At 45.9% G+C, this 23,798-nt stretch overlaps 2 protein-coding genes across 3 annotated transcripts; one reads left to right on the forward strand and one right to left on the reverse strand.

Moving 5' to 3' along the window:
• Window positions 1–601: 601 nt before the first annotated feature.
• Window positions 602–16,772, reverse strand: aspscr1 (ASPSCR1 tether for SLC2A4, UBX domain containing). 2 transcript variants are annotated; one of them, XM_037472878.2, is made up of 17 exons: window positions 16,669–16,772; window positions 16,380–16,435; window positions 15,764–15,878; window positions 10,242–10,342; window positions 8,826–8,883; window positions 8,646–8,719; window positions 7,993–8,560; window positions 7,655–7,708; window positions 7,413–7,552; window positions 6,597–6,678; window positions 6,429–6,495; window positions 6,041–6,103; window positions 5,303–5,355; window positions 3,176–3,227; window positions 3,006–3,075; window positions 2,373–2,560; window positions 602–922 (listed from the first exon to the last, which is right to left on the reverse strand). In XM_037472878.2, the coding sequence occupies exons 1-17, from the start codon at window positions 16,756–16,758 to the stop codon at window positions 912–914; spliced, it is 1,842 nt and encodes a 613-aa protein (XP_037328775.2). In that variant the 5' UTR covers window positions 16,759–16,772; the 3' UTR covers window positions 602–911. The 2 variants fall into 2 exon arrangements, with proteins under 2 accessions (XP_037328775.2, XP_062420567.1); XM_062564583.1 differs by lacking the exons at window positions 602–922; window positions 2,373–2,560; window positions 3,006–3,075; window positions 3,176–3,227 and adding an exon at window positions 3,259–3,285.
• A 1,643-nt stretch (window positions 16,773–18,415) lies between these two features.
• On the forward strand, window positions 18,416–23,761 carry notum1b (notum, palmitoleoyl-protein carboxylesterase b). The gene is made up of 11 exons (XM_037472789.2): window positions 18,416–19,127; window positions 20,219–20,271; window positions 20,358–20,453; window positions 20,761–20,821; window positions 21,035–21,093; window positions 21,622–21,724; window positions 21,880–22,071; window positions 22,175–22,272; window positions 22,359–22,506; window positions 22,590–22,637; window positions 22,830–23,761. The coding sequence occupies exons 1-11, from the start codon at window positions 18,772–18,774 to the stop codon at window positions 23,164–23,166; spliced, it is 1,551 nt and encodes a 516-aa protein (XP_037328686.2). The 5' UTR covers window positions 18,416–18,771; the 3' UTR covers window positions 23,167–23,761.
• The last annotated feature ends 37 nt before the right edge of the window (window positions 23,762–23,798 follow it).

Consider the following 23,798-nt stretch of genomic DNA (forward strand, 5'->3'; position numbering starts at 1 on the left):
CTCCTCCCTCTTACTCCCACAACACACAGACACACAGAAAGACGCACACACACGCTCCCCTCTGTGATGGGCCTCTTTTTGAAGTCCTTCCTGAAGCCAACAGGGTGAATGAGAGGGAAGAGGGAGTCGGTTTGTGTCGAGCTGCTCTTTAACGCTGAAGTTCACTCACTAACAAACAAATACAGAGCCTCCAACAGGCAAATCAGCCAATGTCTTTGGTTGTACCCCACATGTTACTTGTGGCTGGAAATTGCCCTGGAAATTATAATAGATTTTCTAGTGATGGTTTTTCCAACTCTACAAAGCGGAAAGAGCAGGAAATACAGGAATAAAAGCGGAGAAGAAAAAGGCTTTGAAGATGAAACTGCCTCACGGTTGTTTGGAGTCCGCTGCCCAAATGTGACTTTGTTTTATTCTAGTGAAGAAGTTCCCTCTAGGTGATTTTGGAATGCACACATTGACGTGAAACGACCGGAATAACAACCACAAAACATGAAGTGTACATAAAGGCCATTAATAGAGATCATTACAGGACATAAACTGTGTGTTGGTTTAGTCGGCTATGAACTAAAGCAATGATGTGAACTTCCACACGGGACAGTTTTAGTACAACCATCTTTATTCACTTTACACTACATTTTCACCTGCTGAATAAAAGCAGCAACTTTACCACACCTCTCTCTTTAACACTTTCTCCAGATCAACCGGAATGAAACCCAACAATCCTCCAATCCATTATTCACAATTTGCTCATCGGTCTCATTATTTTGGCCATTGTAAAACCTAGTCAAGTGCAAGCTTCTTCCTCGCTGATGGATTTAGTCCGCTGTTCCCTCAAAGTTTGCCTTCATCAAAGCGCTGCGAGGGTTGAAGAACTCTGTCAACGTCAGTGGGGAAGTCTTCCCATCAGCTCATTTCTTACCTGAGAAAAGAACAGCAGGAGGTAGTTAACAGATCTGAAGAATAACGAGCATTTCATTCTTCCTTCTGAGATGAACGGTTCACTCATTTAATTTTGTTGAACTACAACACAAGAGAGAAACCAGAGATTTTTCTAGTCCAGATGTTCCGATATAATTGACGTGACGTAATTTATGAATGTTTTTCTAAAAAATAAAAAACGTGTTCATTTCGTAAAAGCTCATCAACCGCACCTTTAAAAAGGGTCAAAAGGTTCTTATGCTTCTTTCATATTGAATGAACCATTTCACACAAACACGAGATTCAAAGAGGAGCTTTTGAGTGATTCTTTGTTGTGAATGTCAGTTATGAAGATCTGATGATTAAATAATATGCATATGCATGCACGTGATGCATGTACCAGCGGACTGACTACTAAACCCCCCCCCCCCCCCCCCCACCACCACCACCTGTTTTCCCGACTACCCCCCCCCCCCCCCCTCCTCCTTAAGTTGTAAACCTAGGGGAAACACTGATATGTGTTGTTTAACAGGAAGAAATGGAAGAGCGCGACTGAATATCAAACCCACCCAGAATCTGCATTGCATTATGAGTCCTGAAGTAACTCCTGTCAACACAACGCTGATCTTTACACAAGCCAGAGACTGGAAGTGTGTTGACTTTAATCTCAGTGACTGAACATTTTATCATCTCTAGTACATGAGAAAAGTTAAACTAATCAACTTATTCAGTGACTGACAAACAAAGTCAGAATGTGTGTGTCTTTAAATGAGGAAAAGACTGAAGGGAGGGGGGGGGGGTTAATTGGGAATTATAGGCTCCACGTGTGTAACTTGGACACGGACGGACGCACGGACGGACGCACGCACGCACACGCACACCACCAGAAACACAACATGCTTGTGTGAGATGTTTTGCTGCACAAAAGAAAATAAGTTCTTGACAAGCAAATCCATCTCCCATGTGTGCAGCAGAACTAGATCAGGGACCACAATATCTGTCAAGTGTGACCAATATGTCACAGGAAGTCAGGATGAGGAGCTTAAGAAGCCAGATAGATCACTTCTGACCCCTTCGAAGCCCAACGGGACAGTGTGAGCAAGTCTCACCACAAAGACGTGTCAGAGGTCAGCACTCATCCACACTCCCAAAAGAGGTGGCAAAATGAAAGACAGGTGGGGAGTACCTGTGTACTAGCATTAGTCCCAGCGATGCACACCTTCACTCCATCGTGAGGCCTCCCACAGGACAGGACCTGACCTTGAACATTTATCAACTGGCAGCCAAGAAAAGGTGCCAAACATCTCCAATATAATAATCCAATATCCTTTCTATCCTGTTTAACAAATAATGGCCCTGTTTGGCCCTTGATGTTGTCCCAGTTGTTTTCATTTGGGCCCTGTCAGTGATTGAGTTTGATGCCCCTGCTCTGCATACTGTCCCGTCCTCACCTGGAAGCTTGAGCCACTTGGGCACCTTTCCCGGGTCAGATCTGGTGGGTCTAGCCGCCTGCGTGGGTGCAGAAGGGTCTGCTTCACCCTGCGTGGACGCACTGGTTTCCTCCCTGAGCTCTGGAGGAGGCAGCGGCTCCTCTGAGCCTTCACAGCCGGAGCAGGCTGTCGGGGAGCGCAGCATGCAGCTGAGGTGGTAGAGGCAGGGGGAAAAAAAGGTAATTGCTAGATTTTTGGAAAGATGTATAAAAAAACAACAACAAAAAACCCCACAGAAGAGTGATGTCCGTGTTAAAGAAGCAAAAGGACAAAAGTGTCACTTGTGAGAAACGGGCTCTATATTTAGCAGGACTGAAAAATGGTTTTGTGTGTGTATGCTTATGTGTGTCTGTGCTTACGTGTTTCCTAGGGTGTGCGTGTGTGAGTGTGAGTACGCATGTGCAAACAGAAATGAGGGCGCGTGGGGCACCTGCTGTTTAAGCTGAACCTCAAAGGGATTCCAATGATGACAGCTTTGTGACAGAAAAAGAGCCTGGTTGCCGCGGGATACAAGTGCCTACGTACACCCTAATGCACGCATGGCCAGACACACATCCCATCACCCACATACACACTCACAGAGTGCACACATACCTCGCAATGGACTCATTTGCTTGTAAGGCAGAAACAGACCTCTCCAGCAGGTCCGTCCTCATGTAGAAATCTGGGTAGGAAACACACAAGTAAACTATTGTTTTGCAATATTACATTCCTCAGTAATGCACCAGTATCCAATTCAAAATCAGCATATGAAAGAAAAGGACCTGTCTTAACGTCCGATCCAAAGTACACCAGGGCACCAGGAAACAGGTCGGCCTGCAGATGGAGAGGTGGAGAAGTGAACGGAAGCCTTCAACATTAATTAAGTCAATCTCTGCAAAAACATGGAAAGATAAAAACTTTACTGCAGCCGTGCCCCACACACACACACGCACGCACGCAACAAGAGGTGCCAAAGGATCCAAGCCAGAGTCAAGTGCATTTTTGTAGATGATCCATTGCTCCGGGGTTCTGAACCAGTAACTGAGGTTTCTTTGAAGCAAACCACAAAATGAGCAATCATCAAATGGTTAGTGGAAACACTCTCACCCTGGAGCACAGCTCGTCGTAACGCTTATAATGCACCATTTGCATGAAGAGACGTTAGCAAGCGTACAATTATGAGGAAGAAACGCAGACAGTCAGGCAAGCAGTGCCCGTGTCTGGGACTCCAACTAGTTCAAGGTAAACAGTCCTGGGGGAGGAGGGGTGGGGGGGTGAGGGGGGGGGGGGTTGGGCAGGGTTGAGTTGTTTTTAGTGATTGATGACGCACTTGAAATGACTTTCAGCTGTGACCATGTGACCAACAGCAGAGACAAACCTCAACTTCACACTAAAGAAAAACACATGGAGTGAAGTTCCTCTTTTTTTTCCCCACCCTTAAAACCACTAATGCTTTAAATTTGTTCAGCTTATAGCCTTTGACCACAAACAGACAAGGGGGAAACATACAGGAATAAATCAAATCACTAATTTCATAAAACTGCTAAATGCTTTTGACTGTTTTTGTTCCAATTTTTGGGAGGCGTCAGCCTGTGTTTAAATGATGACCTCCTGTGGCAAATGTTCACCTCACGTGTGCATTGTGAGCTTTATTGAATGAAACAGTGTACCAGACTACTCAATAATAGAAATAATACAGTTCCCAAGTAGCTCAGTGCTGACACTGGGATTAGACGAGTTTGCTCTAAGCAACAACCTGCAACTCCCCCCGACTAGCTGGTTGCAAAATTGGGATCATTGTTCCTAATTGGGGGGGGGGGTGAAGTAGAGAGAGGAACAGAATAAAAAAACAAAAACATGCAAGAGCAGAGCAGAAGGGAGGCAGAACGGATCCTGAAGGATGACAGAGGGAGCGACGGAGGAGGGAGGGGATGCCTGGTATCAAAGGGCTCCTGCGGTGGGAAACATTCCTTTCCTGACATGACACAAAGGGATTAAAGTGTGCGTCCTTGTGTGTGAGAAAGAAATATGCGTTTGCACTCATGTTGATGGGACATGAAAAAAAACGGTTCCTTATGAGCGCACGCGCAAGAAAAAACGCATGTGTGTCTGTGTGTGTGTGTGTCTGTGCATGAGAGAGATGAATCCAAGGAGATTTCGTTTTTGTGAGCTTTAACGCTTTTAAGTCGTTAATAGGGACATGGGGGTGAGGCACAAGAGAAGGACAGAGACAGCAGTGGTGGTGGACGAGTGCAAGGTGGGGGGTGGGGAGGGGGGATACGAGAGGAAGAGAGAAAGCTGGAGTCGGGGTACAGGGGAGGATGGGTGGTGAACATCAGCTAAACGCAATCACAATGCCATATCACTTTCTCTTCACCTTTTGTTCCTAAACTCCCTTTTTCTGTCTAGTTAAGGTTGATTTGAAGTGTCGGAAGAAAAGAAAAAACAAGTTGTTGGAATTGGATCTAAAAATAAATGAACAAATGAAGTCGAAGAGGACGTCTGGGTTCAGCCCGATGAACCGTATTAGGGAACAACTATTTGTTTCTCTTCGCTTTCTTTCATTATTTGAATAGTTGAGAACAGGCAACAAAGCATCATAGCGGCACATATGTGTGTGTGTGTGTGTGTGTGTGTGTGAAGATCAAAGCGAGGCCTGTATTAACCCCATGTGCCAGTCTGGGAAAAAAAATCAAGCCCAGCTGGGGTCAAGGAGAGTGGAAGGGGGGTGGGAGAGACGAGGGGGAGAACGGGAATGTGTTGTGGGCTTTGAAGAGGAGAAAAGGGACCACTCGATACGTTTTACAATCTATCTCTGTTTACTGGAGTCGGAGAGTGTTCTGGTTCGTTTGCATCAAACCGTTCAGTTTATTATTGTGGAGAGAAGAAAGTGTTGCATGAAGACTCACCTGAAACAGTGTAGCTGAGGGGTCGTCCAGGATGGTTTTTGGGGGGGTGATGACTGAAAGAAAGTTAAAAAAGCTAAAAATTAGAAAGAGGGGAGACCAGTAAAATCTTTACTGAAGTCAATGACTTTTCACTGGAAAATTAAATTGAACAAGTGAATTTAATAAATAGAAAGCGATGTTTTGTAGAGCGACTATTTGTTAAATTTGTGGCTTTTCCGACTATGATCATTTTCATGTGACTTTTTATTACATCGACCTCCAATGTACAAAGGACGCACTGGGTGTAAAAAAAAATAAAAACTGTAGTGTATGAATTAACTAATGGGAATGTGTTTCTACAAAAGTACAAAATAAGTCAAAGTTGTGGCGGTTAGAATAAGTCACCAATTTTATTGCTAAAATTTCCAAATCAAGCGGGATCAAGAGAAGTCAGGGGGAAAACACGAGTAATCAGATGATCGGACAGACTTTAAAGGAGAGAATAGCCCAAATAAGTTGAAAAAAATAATGTTGTGTCAATAATCTGAATAATCTCTCGGTTTGTATGATCTCGCCTGTTTGTTTAAAGTGACTCAATCAGAACTACTTCCTGTGTGTCATTTCCAGGTCTCAGCAGTTACGGCTGACAACAGAAGACCTGTTTATTTTGGTCACAATCGTAAACAACACAAAGAATATGTGGATGTATATGCTCCCCAAAATTGGGATTAATTAGTGGGAAAGTAAAATGAGACTTACACAAGTAGAAAGTGAGCTGAGGGTCCTGCAGGTGGCTCCTCACAAAATGCATCACAGCACCAACTGGACAGAAAACAAACAACAAACAAAACTCAATCATGAACAAACAGATCTAGCTGCACATTCATCTGTGACTGTGAGGAGGATAATTCCATTTTGGGATGGAATTCCCCTTGGATTTGTTGTTCTGATGGTTGTCGGGTCGCTCTCGAGCCTGAGGTGGATTTAATCTCTGGCATTACAGACCTGTCTCATTATTTCTGTCTCTCTGGTGGGGCCACAGTCATAAATGCGGTGAGGGAGCCGCAAGTAGCTCCAACATCGCAGCCATACCTGTGGCTAGCCAGCTGAAATGAACCCCCCCACACACACGCACAGACACACACACCTGCTTCCAGAGGCCTGAAGAAGCCCTGTAGAACATGCCTGTCTGGAAACTGGATCCTGAGGACCACCTGGAGACACAGTGGCAGCAGGTTATGTAATGTCTGTATATTTCACACAAGGACGGCCATTTAAAACAGGATTGTGATTCTGCGTCTGTCCTTGTGCTAACTTTAGGATATCGTTCCATCTTCTCCCTTATCTGTGCTTCTCTCAGAGATTTAGTCATCAGCGGAGTCTCCTCCAGCAGCTTCCTGGGGAGAAACAAACACAGTTACAATAAAAAGAACTGAGACTCAACAATGGCAAAGATGAGCGGACAATGTTTCATCTTCTCTCCTCACTCGTGTGTGTGTGCGCGTGACAGAGGCAGAAATGAATTGCTGTGGTCGGCTTAATTCTCCCCCTCGGTAATTGCAGTCATTGACACAGTAGTAGCAAAGCCATGAGGCTGCCGGCTAGGTTGGTGTAGACGGAGATTAAAGGATGTCCGTACGCGGCCGGGCTCCAACCGGACGGTGTTTGGTCGAAGGCCCGAGGATAAAACGTCTCCACCAAACAGGTCTATAAATGGCTCCCCGGATGCGGTATTTAGAAGCTTTTGTAGTGTGTGCTGTTGGTTGTAAATGAGTAAATGTTTGTCCCAGCCGCTGTAGTATGTTGGAGCCGCATTCAGAGACCACGGTGGAAACTTCTTCGCATCTGTTTTTGAAGAAGCGCTCATAAATAAACAAAAACCTCAAAAACTCGACAAATAAAAAGCCAACAAATGATGCCTGGCATTCTCCGAGCCTATGGCCTCTCATCACGGCTCTGGTATTTTGCAATTAAGGGTTGTACGTCGCCGAAACACCGCAGGACTGAACAGACTAATTATCTGGTACAAACAGTGCAGGAACACATCTGATCCAGACGTGTTTCCGCAATATCACACGCAGTCCTCGGACCCAAAGCCACCAGAGGGCTTCCATCCGCGTCCTTCTCCCACCTCTCGCTCTTCAGCTGGGCAAAGCGCTTCCGCACGTCATCCATCGTCACTTCAAAGAACTCGTCTGGCGGATCCCTCTGGTCTGCAGAGTGTCGGGACATCGCGTCCAGGTGGTAGACAAGAGGCTGCCTCTCTACAGGCTGCAAGAAGAGAGCGAGTGAGGGACAGGCTGGAGACACGGTGCTACAGGGACAAGCGATTAAAACAGGATATCGGGTTAGACGTCAGGAAAGTGCTTTCACCTCCACGAACTTCTCTTCTTGATCCATGTCCTCCTCTGGCAGATTGGATTGAGGCTGAGAGAGGAACACAGAAGGCAACCAGCTTACTCAATTACTTGTGGATAGGTTGTTTATCCAACCGTTTCAGGGTCAATAATTAACATTAAGAAAAAAATGACCTCAAAGTAGTGAGGGGGCGGGATGTGTTACCTAATGGTAGAGGCGTACACCATAACCCCAGGTTCCCCCAGTTTGATTCAGTTTTTTACTTTTAGCTAAATGTTGTTGCTAACAAGTAACAAGGGGCATGTTTTTTTTAATGAATCAAAAAATAGGATATCAGAACTAATAGGACTCACCTTGGTGAGAGAACTGTGGCTGGATTTTGCTTTCTTGGCTTTTGGTGATTCCACTGCTGCAGTCAGAGCTGGCAGCGACGAGGACGAGGAAGATAGAGAGCGTCCCGCTGCACTTCCCCGTGGACCCCCAAGGCGCTGTCCCCCTCCAGAGAAGGGGATGAAAGGAGCCGAGGGAGCCGTGATGGGGGAGGTAGATGGGTGAGAGTTCAGCCCTGATGGCCCAGCCTTCTCGTCGTCCTCCTCTGGCGTTCCTCTCCCGACAGGAGGGATCTTTGGCCGAACTGCATCCTGGGAGTTTGGAACCTCTTCTTGTTGAACGGGTTGAAGTTTGCTGCATGGGGCAGGGGTGGGAGTTGAAACTTCGGTTTGCCTATTCTTATCTTTCACGTCTGTTGTTGACGTTTCCGGACGTGAGGGAGCAGGACCGGGCTGAGATGATGGGCTAGGTACGGTTTCCTTGGCAACAGGTGTGGTTGGAACAACAGCAGGTGTGGTTGGAACAGCAGCTGTTTCAGTAGCGTCTTCGGCGTCTTCTTGTCCCGGTACTTTGTTCTTTTTAAGTAAAAACCTTAAACACATAAATAATAGCTTTAATGTGAAGTCTCGATCAACACGGTTTTATGTGCAGCATGTTGTGTAAACAAGCAACCTACCGGACGATAGCGTTTCCGCCTGTAAGACCCAGAGACTTCAGGGTGGCTTTCTTAAGTGCTTCTTCACCACACACCTGCACAAACGCACACCAGCGCATACATAGAGATACACAAGCCTGAGTACTCATAGAAGTCACTTTATTTTCTTGAAACATGGAGATTAAAAGCAACAAGGCCTACCTCCTCTCTCATGTAAACACACACAGGGGTGGATTCTGACTCGGATAACTCGGACCCACTGAGGTGGAAACAAGAGAAACAGATTTTTATTTGCTTTGACGAAACACAGAAGTGACTTGTGAACCATAAATGTTTTCCTATTGTTCCCTCACAGCACTGAAAAGAATTCCCCAGTTCCACAACATTCACAGAGCTTTTATCATGATTTGGAGCTAATATTCTTTTTGTGGAAGCATAACTACTCTGGAAAGCGGTCAGTATCTGGAGTGAAGTCATTCGTTAGAGATGGATTGAGGGCTGGACGGATGCACAAGCACCTGGGACCGCACAGCTGGAACTACAGAGTAACAGCTGCATGTGTGCGTGTGGGTTAAGGTTATCGAACGCAATAATGCCTTCACTCTACAAACTTTGTGCCTACTTGTGAGGACCATCTCAAGCACCTCACCAATGCTGTGCGTTGTCAATACATAGTGAAATGTGAGACAAAACTAAACAATCAAACTTGGTCAACACCATGAACTGTGTTCCTCTGGAAGTCATCACCAGCAACCTAAATACCCTTGTTTAAACTAATATGTTTAGTTTTTAATTACAGCTTGTGAGAAATCATTCAATTAGATATATTTATTAAGCAATCTTAGTGCTGTCAGTTAAACGCGCTATTAACAACTTTAAAAGCAAACCCATTTTAACGATGTCAATTTATTTATTGTAAGATTTTTTTTTATTTGGCGGGGGGTGGATGACTGTTGTCTGAAAATGTCCACAGGCTTGTCTGTTTGAGTAGCTGGCTGAAAGCAAAGAGGTAGTAGGCTTACCTTTTATTGGTAACTGTTACGGTTCATTGTTTCTGTAATAAGAGGCCTGACTGCCTTGTTCACAGCAAACTTTAAAAAAAGAAAATATTAAGCCTTGGTTTAACTGCACTATAGTCCTTGTTTACCTGAAATGTGCACGTCACCATTTTATTTTCTATCGCCCTGTTTGGCAATGTTGTTTTTCAGTAAGTAAGCAAGCCAATCCACTTGTCCATGTTGATGGAAAAAAAATAAATGAAGAGACTTTTAGAATAGATCTCAAATTTGCAATTAATTGTGATTAATTTTGAGTTAACCATGACATAGATGCGATTAATCAGGATTACATATTTTAATCGTTTGACAGCACTAAATAATATGATAAAATCATAATAATATTAATATTGAATAGAGCTGAAACAAACTAGAAGGTATTTCGGGCAACCCTGATTAGGTAAGTAAAAGTCCCACTCATTATTCCATAGACAAAGTCAGTTGTATCACATCTGTCTTAGATCGGCATGGTTGATAAAGATAAAAGTCTTAATCCTTAATCTGTGAAGTTAGAAACACAGAACGATGTTCAAGTACAGTTCAGTTGGATCCACACACACACCTGATCTGTGGAAAATGTGTGAGCAGCTCCCACAAACTCTGTCCACACGAGAAGGAGCCCTGGAGACGAGAGCCGTCCTGCATCTGTAGTGCAATCCGCACCTGAGGGACACAAAACCAGTCACACTCAACTTCAGTTTAACCGCCATGAACACAATTTAGATGAAAATTCTGTGTCCATGATCTAGGAATCAGAAACAGGTCAAAATGATCAACAATTCTAACCCATCTCCACCAAGAGCACATATACAGGTGGTATGGGCAGTTGTGAAATAACGCAAAACGGGCCAGTAAGTAACGGACTTTGTTCTTTAAATTATTGAATCATTTTACTTAACCTTTAAGTAAGTGCCTAATAACTATTTATATTGACCGAATGCGTTAAAGAGTTCCCTATCAGGGAACTCGAGCTGCGTAAAGACGCTGTGGGAACGCCCCTGCGTGACCACGTCATGAAGCACGTGTGAAAATTAACCAATGGCGAGCTGGTACGTCATAGCGGGGACGCCGGACCAGGGCGCTATAAAGGGACCCGAAGGGCAGGACCATTCATCTCTGTGCCTTCATCTAGTGCGTGTGAATTTTTCCGCTTAGATAGAAATGGCTGAGAGGTTTGTCCAGTGTGTTCCCCCTTGCACCCGATTTATTACGGGCAGAGACTCACAAGACCTGTGTGTTGTCTGCTTAGGCATGGAGCTAGCCCTTGAGGGGGCAAGCCAATCCACTTGTCCATGTTGATGGAAAAAAAAAAAATGAAGAGACTTTTAGAATAGATCTAAAATTTGCAATTAATTGTGATTAATTTTGAGTTAACCATTTAATCGTTTGACAGCACTAAATAATATGATAAAATCATAATAATATTAATATTGAATAGAGCTGAAACAAACTAGAAGGTATTTCGGGCAACCCTGATTAGGTAAGTAAAAGTCCCACTCATTATTCCATAGACAAAGTCAGTTGTATCACATCTGTCTTAGATCGGCATGGTTGATAAAGATAAAAGTCTTAATCCTTAATCTGTGAAGTTAGAAACACAGAAAGATGTTCAAGTACTTCTCAGTTGGATCCACACACACACCTGATCTGTGGAAAATGTGTGAGCAGCTCCCACAAACTCTGTCCACACGAGAAGAAGCCCTGGAGACGAGAGCCGTCCTGCATCTGTAGTGCAATCCGTGCCGAGGCGGAGCCCCGGTTGCCTTCCTGGGGATCACAAATGGATCTCACGGAGGAGTCCGGGACGGCTGACGCCTTTTCCCGGCCCTTCGCCATGGGATCCAGGCGTTCGTCTCCGGAGGCGGAGGCACGCTCCGCGGCTTCCTCCACCCCGGACGAGACGTCGCTCTCACGTTTTTCCGGCTCCGAGGAGCTGGACGTGGTGAGCATAGAGGCAGCGGAGGCTGACGCTGAGCCGACTCATTCCCCCGCTGCCGCAAAAGAATTGCTGGAGGTCCTCACCCGAGCCGCTGACAGATTACATATCAGCTGGCCGGCGGGTGAGCAGCAGCCGTCTGCTCCCGGAGACTGCAGGAGTGGTTCTTACCCTCCCGCAGAGTGCCTCCACGCCGGTGTCTGCCGTTCTTCCCAGACGTCCACACTGAGGTGTCGGCGTCCTGGAGTAGGCCAGTGTCTGCTCGCGTGTACAACCCGCGTACGGCATTGTAGCTGAGGCTAAGCGACATGGCTACGGAAGGATGCCGGCCGCGGAGGGGGCTCTGGCGAGCCATGTTTCCCCCGCGGCCGTGTCGTTGAGGACACCGGGACTGCCCACCAAGCCTTCGAGGACTACCTCGGTTCTGGTGGGCAGGGCTTACTCGGCGGCGGGGTAAGCGGCGTGCTGCCTGCATACAATGGCGCTTATCCAGGCGTATCAGGCAGAGCTGCTGGCCGACGTGGCCGAGGGGACGGAACTAACGCAGGAGGCAGTGCGTGAGCTGAGGCACACAGCTGACCTCGAGTTAAGAGCCACGAAGGAGACGGCGAAGTCCTTCCTCCTGGATGCCCCTCTCTCCCCCACTACCCTCTTTGGAGGTGCCATTGGGGCTGTGGCAGATAAACTCCGCGCCGAGAGGTGGCAGGCGGAGGCGCTCGATTCTTTCGTTCCCCGACGCCCCCCGCTTCCACGGGGCTGCTCAAGGGTGGTGCGATCATGAGTGGTCACTCCGCTTCGGGGCTGTGGCAGCATCATATCCGGTCCTGGCACATAAACCAGCTGGAGATGCTGGCGGTGTTTCAGGCGCTGAAACACTTCCGCCCAGCCCTGACGGACCAGCATGTGCTTGTCCGGACAGACAACACATCAGTGGTTTTTTATATCAACCATCAGGGAGGTCTGCGCTTTCGACCGCTGAACAAGCTACCCCGCCAGATCCTCCTGTGGTCCGTGGGGAAGCTCCGCCCGTTAAGAGCGGCTTTTATCCCGGGCGTCTTGAACCAAGGGGCAGACACCCTGTCGAGGCAGGGGCCGAGGCCCGGGGACTGGAGACTCCACCCAGAGGCGGTGGAGTTCCTTGGGGGTCACTTCGGCCGCACCGATGTGGACCTATTTGCCTCCGCAGAGACAACTTATTGTCCTCGGTGGTTCTCCCTCACGCACCCCGCCCCTCTCGGCTTGGATGCTTTGGGACAGGCATGGCCAAAAAGCATGCGCCTGTACGCTTTCCCCCCGGTTGCTCTGCTCCCAGGGGTTCTGGATAGGGTCCGTCAGGACGGAGTCAGCCTACTGTTAGTAGCCCCGTTCTGGCCGGCCCGCGTATGGTTTGCGGACTTAATATCGCTTCTCGCAGGCCCCCCGGTGGGGATCCCCATCAGGTCGGACCTGCTGTCTCAGGCGTCGGGGTCCATAGCACACCGCCGCCCAGAGCTTTGGAAGCTATGGGCGTGGCCCTTGAGGGGGCCCGCCCTTTAAGGTCCGGTCTCTCGACTGAGGTCGTAGAGACCACCTCCTACTCCAGAGCCCCGCCACTAGGAGGGCGTATGCCGGTAGATGGTGCCACCTGCTGTAGGAACAACTGCGGACCCAGTTAACTGCCCGGTCAGTTCAGTGCTGGAGGTCCTGCTATGTTTTCCACAGGTCTTCCCGTCTGCCTTTGGGGCACCCTGTCCTCCGTTCCTGACGTCGGACCAGGCGTATAACAGAGCCGCAGCAAGTGAATGGTTATTGCCATGACACTTGCTTATGAATCGGCTGGTCAGCCCGCATCTCGGCTGTCCGGGCCCATTCTATCGGGGTATGGCGGCTGCAGAAGCCCTCCTGTCGGGGACTGACCTTCGCCTAGAGCACAGGTGCTCTCGTCGAGTGTGCGTTTGTAAACTTCACACCACGGTCACCTGCTCGTATGGTGAGTGGGTATAAGTGTTCCCACAGCGTCTTTACGCAGCTCGAGTTCCCTGATGGGGAACGTCTCTCGGTTACGTATGTAACCTTCGTTCCCTGAAGGGAACGAGACGCTGCGTAAACGTTCTGCCATACTACCGGCCTGCCCGTGGCACTCGATTTGGCCTTTCAGAGATGAATGGTCCTGCCCTTCGGGTCCCTTTATAGCGCCCTGGTCCGGCGTCCCCGCTATGACGTACCAGCTCGCCATTGCGGGGGAATGAGTCGCCTCGGGCCCCCTCAAGGGCTAGCTGGGCGTGCTCCATGCCTAAGCAGACAACACACAGGTCGTGTGAGTCTCTGCCCGTAATAAATCGGGTGCAAGGGGGAACACACTGGACAAACCGCTCAGCCATTTCTATCTAAGTGGAAAACTTCACACGCACTAGATGAAGGCACAGAGATGAATGGTCCTGCCCATTCGGGTCCCTTTATAGCGCCCTGGTCCGGCGTTCCCGCTATGACGTACCAGCTTGCCATTGGTTAATTTTCCACACGTGCTTCATGACGCGGTCACGCAGGGGCGTTCCCACAGCGTCTTTACGCAGCGTCTCGTTCCCTTCAGGGAACGAATGTTACATACGTAACCGAGAGACGTTAACTAAAAGCAGGAAGAAAACTCATTGGGAATTCGTACATTCTTAGCTTTGCAGTCTTGAGGCATTTTGCAGGAAGATAATCAAATCAGATTAAGCTGCACATGTGGGCCTTCCTCGGTCTGGAAGTGAGTAACACCAGGCATCAGCCCGTATCTCTATTGTTCTTTTCCTCTCTGAGTTGTTGTGTTTCTTCAACAAACATGTTGTGCGGCATAGAAAGCCTGCTTCACATCGGTACACCCGCAGAGATGAAAAGAGCTCGGAGGTGAATGTTAGGAGGTAAACGAGTCAGTGTGTCTGAGTATATAAAATCTGGGAGGTATCAACAGCCAAACATCCTTCAAATGAACAAGAACAACAGATCAAACCCAGCCGGGATTGTACTTGTGATGTCATAGGAAACTACAGCTCAGCTACACCAAAGTGTTTGTGTGGATACAAGTCGGAGTGAGAGCAGACAAATAACTTCTGAATATCTAGGTGTGGTCTATAAAAGCCCAGATGAACATCTAACAGAAGTACCCAAATAATACTGATATTTTAACCAGCATTTCTCCCCACACATGATTTTGGGTGGTACAAATAACCAATACCTTGATATGGTTATGTGACGAAATCAAGATATTCTTACCAAACTAACACATTTGATTTTGTCAACTTGCTTTAAAAATCAACAGATCTGAAGAAGTTTCACCACACAGAATCACACAAAAGCACCAATTTACATCTGGTGTTTATCAGATATGCACTCTTTAGTTTCTAGGAAATGTTAAACATTAAAAACTGCCTTTAAAAGAAAACATTTGTGTATAACTATAATTTTCCTATTTTTCAGAAAATCCCCTACATTGTTACATTTGGACTAATCATCAAAGTGTGTTATAGAGAGAAATGGAAATGTCATAGCAGAGGAATCAAATGAATGCAGATGCTTCAATACAGGACACATCCAACAATGACAACATTGAGGTAATTTGCTATTGACTTCATGGTCACCAGATCTCAACGCTTGTCTCCCTTTAGAAATGCTGTTCATTCTCTCAGTAGATTTCAGACTTTAACAGTTGGCGAGGTGCATTGAAGCCTTGTTGATCCATAGTTCTGGCTAAATTACAATATGATGCAAGTACAATATACACAAACACAATATATTGAATTATTAGGTTCTACAAATGCATTTCCCCCAAGTCACATTTTGGATGTGTACCAAGTACTGACAAGAATTCTCAGCCAATTATTTCCTTTTCTTAATCATGATAGTAAGGCAATTAAAAATAAATATTATCGATGTTTTCATATATAAAACACAATATTGTTTTACATCTTTTGTTCATAATTGAAATAGGAAAAACTACATGTATGTATTAAGTGTTTAATGTTTCAGTTTAACGACGTCAGAGCTGACAAAGGATTTACTACTGTAACAGCTCCTCTGCTACACAGAGGACGATCCTGTACTGACTCACACACATACACTCATGACTGCCATTGTGTGTCTGAAACCACCGTCTCTCACACAGACTTGACAATTTTGTATAAACTAACCTGGCTTTCAGTTACAGCCTGTGTCTTTGGTCTTGTCACCATTTCCAGTTTTGCATTGTTGGGCAGGTTGGCGAACCTCCAAGGCAGCGTAAGGTCAACGGCAGTCCTCTGAAACCTGTCAAATCAACACAATTACATTTGATGAAATAGCTATCTTCTTTGGTTCTCCTATTATATAAAAAAAAGGGGTAAATCAAAGTCAAATCAAAAACGATTCTAATCTATTTTTATTTGATCTCAGTTGTGCTAATAAGATATGATTGTGTAAAATAAATATTAATGTCAAAACAGTAATTTTGTTTCTCACTAATAAGTACAATCCAGTGCTTGCTTTGACATCTACTCACCTTAATAAGTTGGTGGAGACCAGTACTACTCATCATAACAATGACCCGTCCAATATCAGCAGCCATGTAAATTCACACAAAACTCTACTACTCTCTGACTTCACATGCTAAACTCAACTCAGTACACACATACGGCTCAATACAGATATGCAGTCTGGGATCAGGGCTTCAAACGCTTTAACGTTAGATGGATAGAGGGATTTAAAGTGAAAATTCATTTAGCTTAAGTGTCAGAACTGTGACAGCTAGCATCCGCAGCTGATACTCACTTTAAACCGTGTTCGTCAGGGTTAAATCCATGTTTTTTGCAGACATCCTCCAGCACCTGTAAACGGAAAATACAGAGTGAGTAGGAGCGTTGCTAACGAATGATTAATAATTTACTTTCATCTGTGGGAAAGCAGAAAGTGACCCGTCATTGGCTAACGAGTATTAGCCAACTACTGTTAGCCAAACAAGCTAACAAGACCAGAATGAGTTGTTCTGCATTGAAGACAACAGAACCGAATAAAGCTAAACCATCCACGGCATAAAACATGTCCTTGAAACACAAGCTACCTGTAATAACGGGGTGTTTGAGGACACTTTGACTGCTTGTCTTCTCCCATTGGGAGTGAGAACCGTCACAGCTGTAGCGCTGGCCGCCATTGTGTGTCGTGACGACGCGGTGTTTGTTTGAATAAACTTTATTGACCCAATACCATAGAACCAACACATGTAGATTATGCTAACTTCAAAACCATAAAGTGATACAAAAATAGATGCATCGTTAATCAATATACCGTTTAATTTACCACACGAATGCATGCAAACGATTGATAAAGAGAAACAAAAGAAGAAGAAAAATTAGGTTTTTATTCAGTACAAGTACTGTGCAATACAATATTATTTTATTCTCATAGAAGACTTGTTGATGTAATAGAAAAAACATAGGCGTAATTGATTTAATTACACCTCCCTTTAACTTTTTTTCCAATTGTCGCAAGTCAAAATATTAAAAACTTTATTGAGAATGTCGAAAAAGCTCAAGAGTTAGATTTTACTTAAGAGCCAAGCTCAAAAAGATATAAGTTTCAGAAATTTTTCCATTCTCATTTTAATATATCTGTATTTTTATAAAATATTCATCATCACACCTTAAATTTGACAGCAAACTGTTCAATGGATGCTAAGATTTATTCACGATAAATTAAATAAATCCCATATAAAGCTCACAATTTGTTTGCAAAACAACCCAACAATGATGCTGATCCTATTAAACAACACAACCAACTAGCATAAGGGCACCAGCCATACTTGAAGTGCACCAACACTCATAAGATATGCATTCATCCAATCTGTTCCACATGGCCAACTTTCATTTCTAGTTTGACAGCACTGACTTATTGAAAATTGAGGCCTTTTTTACTCATCATGAATGTGGGATCAAAGCAGGAATCAGACTGGACAGGCAACAGGACAGGTGTTACCAACAGATGAAGAGGTGTGAAGCCCAGACCTTCAGAGGACAACTGACTGAGTTACCACAAAATTCAGAGTCCAGCTGAAAGAGGGCCATTTTTGAATAAACAAATAATGAGTTTCCTTCCTCACTCTGCGACCTCTGAAAGCATAAATGTAAAAAAAAAAGTCATCCACAGCATTTTCAATTAATCATTGATTAATGAATAGCAACAAATATTGAAAACAGGATTTCCTCCCTTGTAAAACTTTTCAACATCAGAAAACTCAAATTTAATGGCAGTGTGGCTGAACATCAGACATCATAGACGGATGGTCTGGTTTAAATCACACTGATTTCAAACAGTCTATCTTGAAGTGAATAATATAGAGCTTATATAATTTGGATCATGACAGGTTGACGCCGAATTTCAAAGCAACCAGATGTGTTCTAAATGCGCTATAGACGAGGAAAACGAAAGAACAAAAGAAACTCCAAAACCTTTACCTGAGAAATGCATTGGCGCGGACTCTTGTCTGAGGATTAAACACATGCATCACAGACAACTTGTTTGCGCTGGACTCCGCGGCATGGTGTGACCATCCTCCCCTCGCACCACATTCACCCAGAGACACTTCAAAGGCAGCGAGCCCATGCGATGACACTACATCAAAGAGCCCATCGACTAAACCGACTGAGGGGGTTGGGGGGGGGGGGGGGCGTGCCAGGGCATAAGCACACGCTTGGCGTGAAACCGACGCTCCGCAAAGAGCATCCGCCAACGATAATAACTATTTGCCCGCGGGAGGGACAAGCACGGGGCAGGGAGCATTAAGGGAGGGGGTGGGGGGCTTGACATAAATGTCCACCTCGTCTACAGCTCGTGAGGACCTGGACCAAGACTAGACAAGAGACACTGAGCTGACTGATTGGCTGCGATGATTTCCACGCCGCGCGTAATGACGCTTTAACGGGCTTCTCGGGGTTTTCGGATGATGTGCGCAAGCATCCGAGGTGAATTTCGAACCAGCTCTCCATCCCTCGAGGCACCATGGAGAACCAGAACCTGAAATCATCCTGCTCACCTTTCATGAGCGACGACCTCACGAAAGTTTTCGTGCGTTTTCAAAGAACTCTTCCCTTCTCTAACGACTCTTAACCAATATCCGGTGTTTTTATTGACGTCCCTTGCGCACATTTGAGAGTATCCGCTTCTAGACATGCAGAGCCGCGGTGTGCCGCGGAGCTGGGCAGGTCTGTCCGCGGCGCGCTCCTGCTTGCTGCTTCTCTTGATCCACATGAGCGCACACGTGGTGGCGAGGGGCCCACACGGCGGGCGGGCGCAGAGTCGGCGAGCGCAGCAGCAGCTTCTGGCGCAACAGGAGCGGGTGGATGGAGCAGAGAGCTTCCCGTTAGACTTCACGGCGTTGGAGGGCAACATGGACAACTTCATGGTACAGATAAATAACTTGGCGCAGTCGCTGTACCCATGCTCTGCGCAGAAGCTGGAGCAAGACATGAAGCTGCACTTTTTGAAGAATGTAACCGTGACTTGCAACGACGGGTCATCAGCAGGGTGAGTGGACCGGCTGCGCGTCAATAACTCATCTTATTGGTATGTGGTGTAATATTTTTAAGGTTTAACATGTGCACCCTGGATGTGACCAAAATGGATCAAAAGGACCAGATCAGAGTGAACGCATGTGTGTGTGTGTGTGTACTGCAGCTGAACGTTTTGGTGTTTACACGAGTAAACTGGAGTGCTTGGATTTTAGTCGGATGGACTGAAGCTGTTAAGTCGGACGTTACATTTACACCAACCAGATAAAGATCGATTATAATGAAAGCTTTCGCCAAAGGGAAACAAAAAAAATCATAACAGCTTGCATATTAATCCATGAGTTATGTTTATGGACAAAAACACAATTCACTACAAGCAGGTTCAAGTCAGGATACAGTTTTTATCAACATAACTGTCACTCTCAGCCGAGAGTCTCAAATAATAGTGGATCTTCAGAAGGCCCACGTGACTCGACTGCTGTGCAGAAGATCTGGGCAAGATCCCACTTTTAGTCAAATTTTCCCACGCAAAAAGTGAAAGGATGGATAGAGGGGACGTTCCAGTGTCCAAGGGTTGTGCCAAATCAATTCAATATGATCTAAAAATTGGCAGAAAGAATACATCTAATGGGCATGAAGACAATCTCATGATTGTTATCATTTACAGTCGATGTGCAGTTAATATTGATGCTTCACACAGACCTAACATATACATCCTGAAAAGTTTATCATCTTTAGATAACTTTTAGAAAAGGTTATTAAAAGATTATGCTTTGATTTCACTACACAGGTATGATTCTACATTAAGCTGTATTAGGTCGGTGAGGCCTCTGTGATTGTGTGTGCTGCCAGCAGCTTGATGAGATTCCTCATATTCTTCGTTTAGTTTGGAAAATACCATATTTAGCCGTTAAAGCCACGAAACAGACTCCTGCTGAGATGTATTTTAACGGTGTGATCAAAGCCAATATCTTTCAGGTTTGGTTGATCAAAGGAAGCATCCCTACTGTGTAGCTTGTGCTGTGTGTGTCTGCATGTGTGTGTTAGCGTGTATTGATCTGTGTGTGCATATACTTAACAGGGATGTGTTTGGGCGCTCTCACGCAGGTACTACATCAAGGAGTCTAAAGGCAGCAAGAGGTGGCTGCTGTTCTTAGAAGGTGAGCATGAACCCAATGCAGATGTAGAGCTCATTACAGGGAAACACAACCATACGTAACAAGTGTGTGTGTGTGTGTGTGTTCAGGTGGATGGTACTGTTTTAACAGGCAGACCTGTGACAGCAGGTATGAGACGATGAGAAGACTGATGAGCTCCACCATGTGGCCGCAAACCAAAACAGGTAACAGCAGCCACTCAGCTCCTGCATGTAAATGCTGACCAAAGGAGGAAAAGTTAATGACCTATTAACAACACACACACACACACACACACACACACACACACACACACACACACACACACACACACACACACACACACACACACACACACACACACACACACACACACACACACAGTGAACACACACTTCACAATACATTAAGGTTTGTAAATTAAAACAAGCATCTTACAAATTCAGCCTTTCCTACGATGAGGACATTGGCCGAGTGTAGTAAACGTTTGATTTCCCCTTCTGTCTCTCACAGGAACAGGAATCCTGTCACCTCAGCCGGAGGAAAACCCTCACTGGTGGAACGCCAACGTGGTGTAAGACCTTCTTTCTCGCCTTCCCTTTGTGTCAAAATATGATTTCATTGATTACATTTTGCTTGACTTTCTGGTGCTCTATAGGACTATTTCCACCATGTGAAGCTGTGGGTGCTACTTCGGGTTGCAATTAAGTACATTAACGATGCAACAAGGAATATTGTATTGGCCAAGTGGTGCAAGTAAAAGTGTTGCCCCCCCTCTCTGCTGTAGCTTCATCCCGTACTGCTCCAGTGACGTGTGGAGCGGAGCCACACGGAAGACCAATCACAGTAAGACAGAATGAATCATCTGCGAGCTTGTAGATCTTCTGTGCTGGCTTTTTAAAAAGGAGCGAGTGAGCCAACGGATCAGAGTTCACTTTGCTGTGCCTTCTTTTTGTGTGACAGCCCTTTTCTTTTAGCTATTATATCAACATTACAATTTACAACTTACTTCATGACTTTAACCATGTCTGACTCATTATATCGTGTTTTTGTTCAACAAACATCCTTCTTATGAATAACACAACACACGCTCTGTGCAGAGGTCCCAGGCTCGGAGTATAAATAAACAGCATCAGACTGATCAATTAAATGTCCTGAAGTTTCCATGTAATCAAGATAAATTATTACTTTAAAAATGAAATATAACAAAAAAATGACACATTGTTAACTGTCAAGTATTAGTATCATTCAATGTAAATAGGCAGGTTCCCTTTTGAAGTATGAATAAATGAATGGGTCTTTTTCACAGTCGGAGCGAGCAGTGTGTCATGAGGATCAGTGTCAGTAAATAAAACAACTCATATTTGTTCTCAGGTCATTATGCGTTCATGGGGTCTCTGATCATTCGGGAGGTGGTGAATGAGCTGCTGACCAAAGGTCTGGACAACGCGAAGGTTCTGCTTCTGGCAGGAAGCAGGTCAGTTCAGTGTGTGTGTGTGTGTGTGTGTGTGTGTGTGTGTGTGTGTGTGTGTGTGTGTGTGTGTGTGTGTGTGTGTGTGTGTGTGTGTGTGTGTGTTAGACCAAAGACAGCAACTCACTTGCACCCTCTGATCCGTCTCTCCCTGTCCCCAGTGCGGGCGGTACAGGTGTGCTGCTGAACTTGGACCACGTTGCGGAGCAGCTGGAGTCGCAGGGCCACCGTGGGGTGCAGGTCAGGGGCCTGGTTGACTCCGGGTGGTTCCTAGACAACAAACAGTACAAGTTCACGGACTGCCTGGACACCATCAGTTGTGCGCCCACTGAGGCCATAAAGAGAGGCATCAGGTAGGGCAGGTGGTTGCCGGCGGACAGGTGGACGGACTGATGCAGGATAAGAAGTTGAGGTTCACAAGCACCAAGGGTTGTGTAAAGCGGCGACACTTTGCAGGTACTGGGGCGGTTTGGTGCCAGAGAGCTGCAGACAGGCCCACGTGGGAGAGGAGTGGAACTGCTTCTTTGGATATAAAGTCTTCCCCACGTTAAAAAGTGAGCGCCCTTTCCACGTGGCTGGACGATAGGGGCAGTTGGGTAAGTGGAAGTCTGACCTGATGTGCGTCGTCTCTCCTGTGCAGGCCCGGTGTTTGTGGTGCAGTGGCTATTTGACGAGGCCCAGCTGACGGCTGACAATGTCCACCTGACCGGGCAGCCTGTCAACGAGGGCCAGTGGAGATACATACAGAACCTGGGACAGGAGCTGAGGAGCACGCTACGCGAAGTACCGTAAGACTGACACACACACACACACACACGCACATAATGCAGGAACAGAGACCGTTTTGTTGACTGTGGGATTCTGATTTCAGGGCGATGTTTTCTCCGGCCTGTCTGTCACACGAGCTCATTACTAGAACGTAAGTATACTTTCCAATATATCATTATGATTGAATCCAACACTCTGCTGCTAATTTAATACTGCAAATAAAGCAGTATGGTGTACATCCTCTATCACTATGTCAAATTACACTGCAGGACACCAGGATTGTACGCGAGTGTGCAAATTTCACATGTCAATAACCTCTATGTGATGTTCTCGTCCCCCGCAGCTACTGGACGGACGTTCAGGTGAAAGGCACCTCTCTGCCCAGAGCGCTTCACTGCTGGGACCGAAGCCTCCAAGACAGCAACCACGTCAACGGCAGCAAACACAGGCTCCGACCTCACAGGACGCCCCCGGCCAGGGGTTGCCCGCTGCATTTGATGGACAGCTGCCCGTGGCCTCACTGCAATCCCTCCTGCCCCACTATTCGTGACCAGCTGACAGGACAGGAGATGAGCGTCATCCAGTTCCTGAAGCACATGGGCTTTGACGTGCAGAAGATGGCCCAGCAGCAGGGGATGGACCCCAAGGAGCTGCTGGGCATGCTCAGTAACGGGAGTTGAGGGGCTTTTTCATAGGTGTAGAAAGGTTAGCGTGGGGTCACTGGGGGGGTTCTTGCTGGAGTGAGATGCTAAACATCGAGAACAGCAGGGGCATGAACGTTGAACTCTTTAGAGAAAACTGCCAATACTTCCAAATCTGGTCTCAAACAGCATAAGTGCCCGAGGAGTCCGGTAGAATAAATCAGAATGTTGTTAAGCTATTTAAACATATGGGCTCACTTGTTTTAACACAGATATGTTCTGAAGACAAGGCAATTAATGTGGTGTACACTAAGACAAAGAGAGGGGGTTACGATGTTTGTAGTACACCCACTTTGTTTGTGAAGAGTTGACAAATCCCCACCAGAGAAATACACCTGCGGTGCTGCTGTTTCCAACCTCATTCAAATATGCTGCTTTTCTTATTTTGGAAAAAAAGGTACAAATATTAAGATTATTACATTGATCTTCAGGGTACTTAAAAGTGAAAAAATATATATTTTTCTACTGAGAATATCTTGTATATTGTATCTTCCTATCAGATTCATTTACCTACTGTAACAGTATCTCCATACATTTTACTTTTGTATTTGCATGTTTACTTGATATATTGTAAAGTAACCATAAGTACTATTAATGCCAATAGTATAAAT

This window comes from Pungitius pungitius, chromosome 9 (assembly GCF_949316345.1).
Source record: "Pungitius pungitius chromosome 9, fPunPun2.1, whole genome shotgun sequence".
NCBI lineage: Eukaryota > Metazoa > Chordata > Actinopteri > Perciformes > Gasterosteidae > Pungitius > Pungitius pungitius.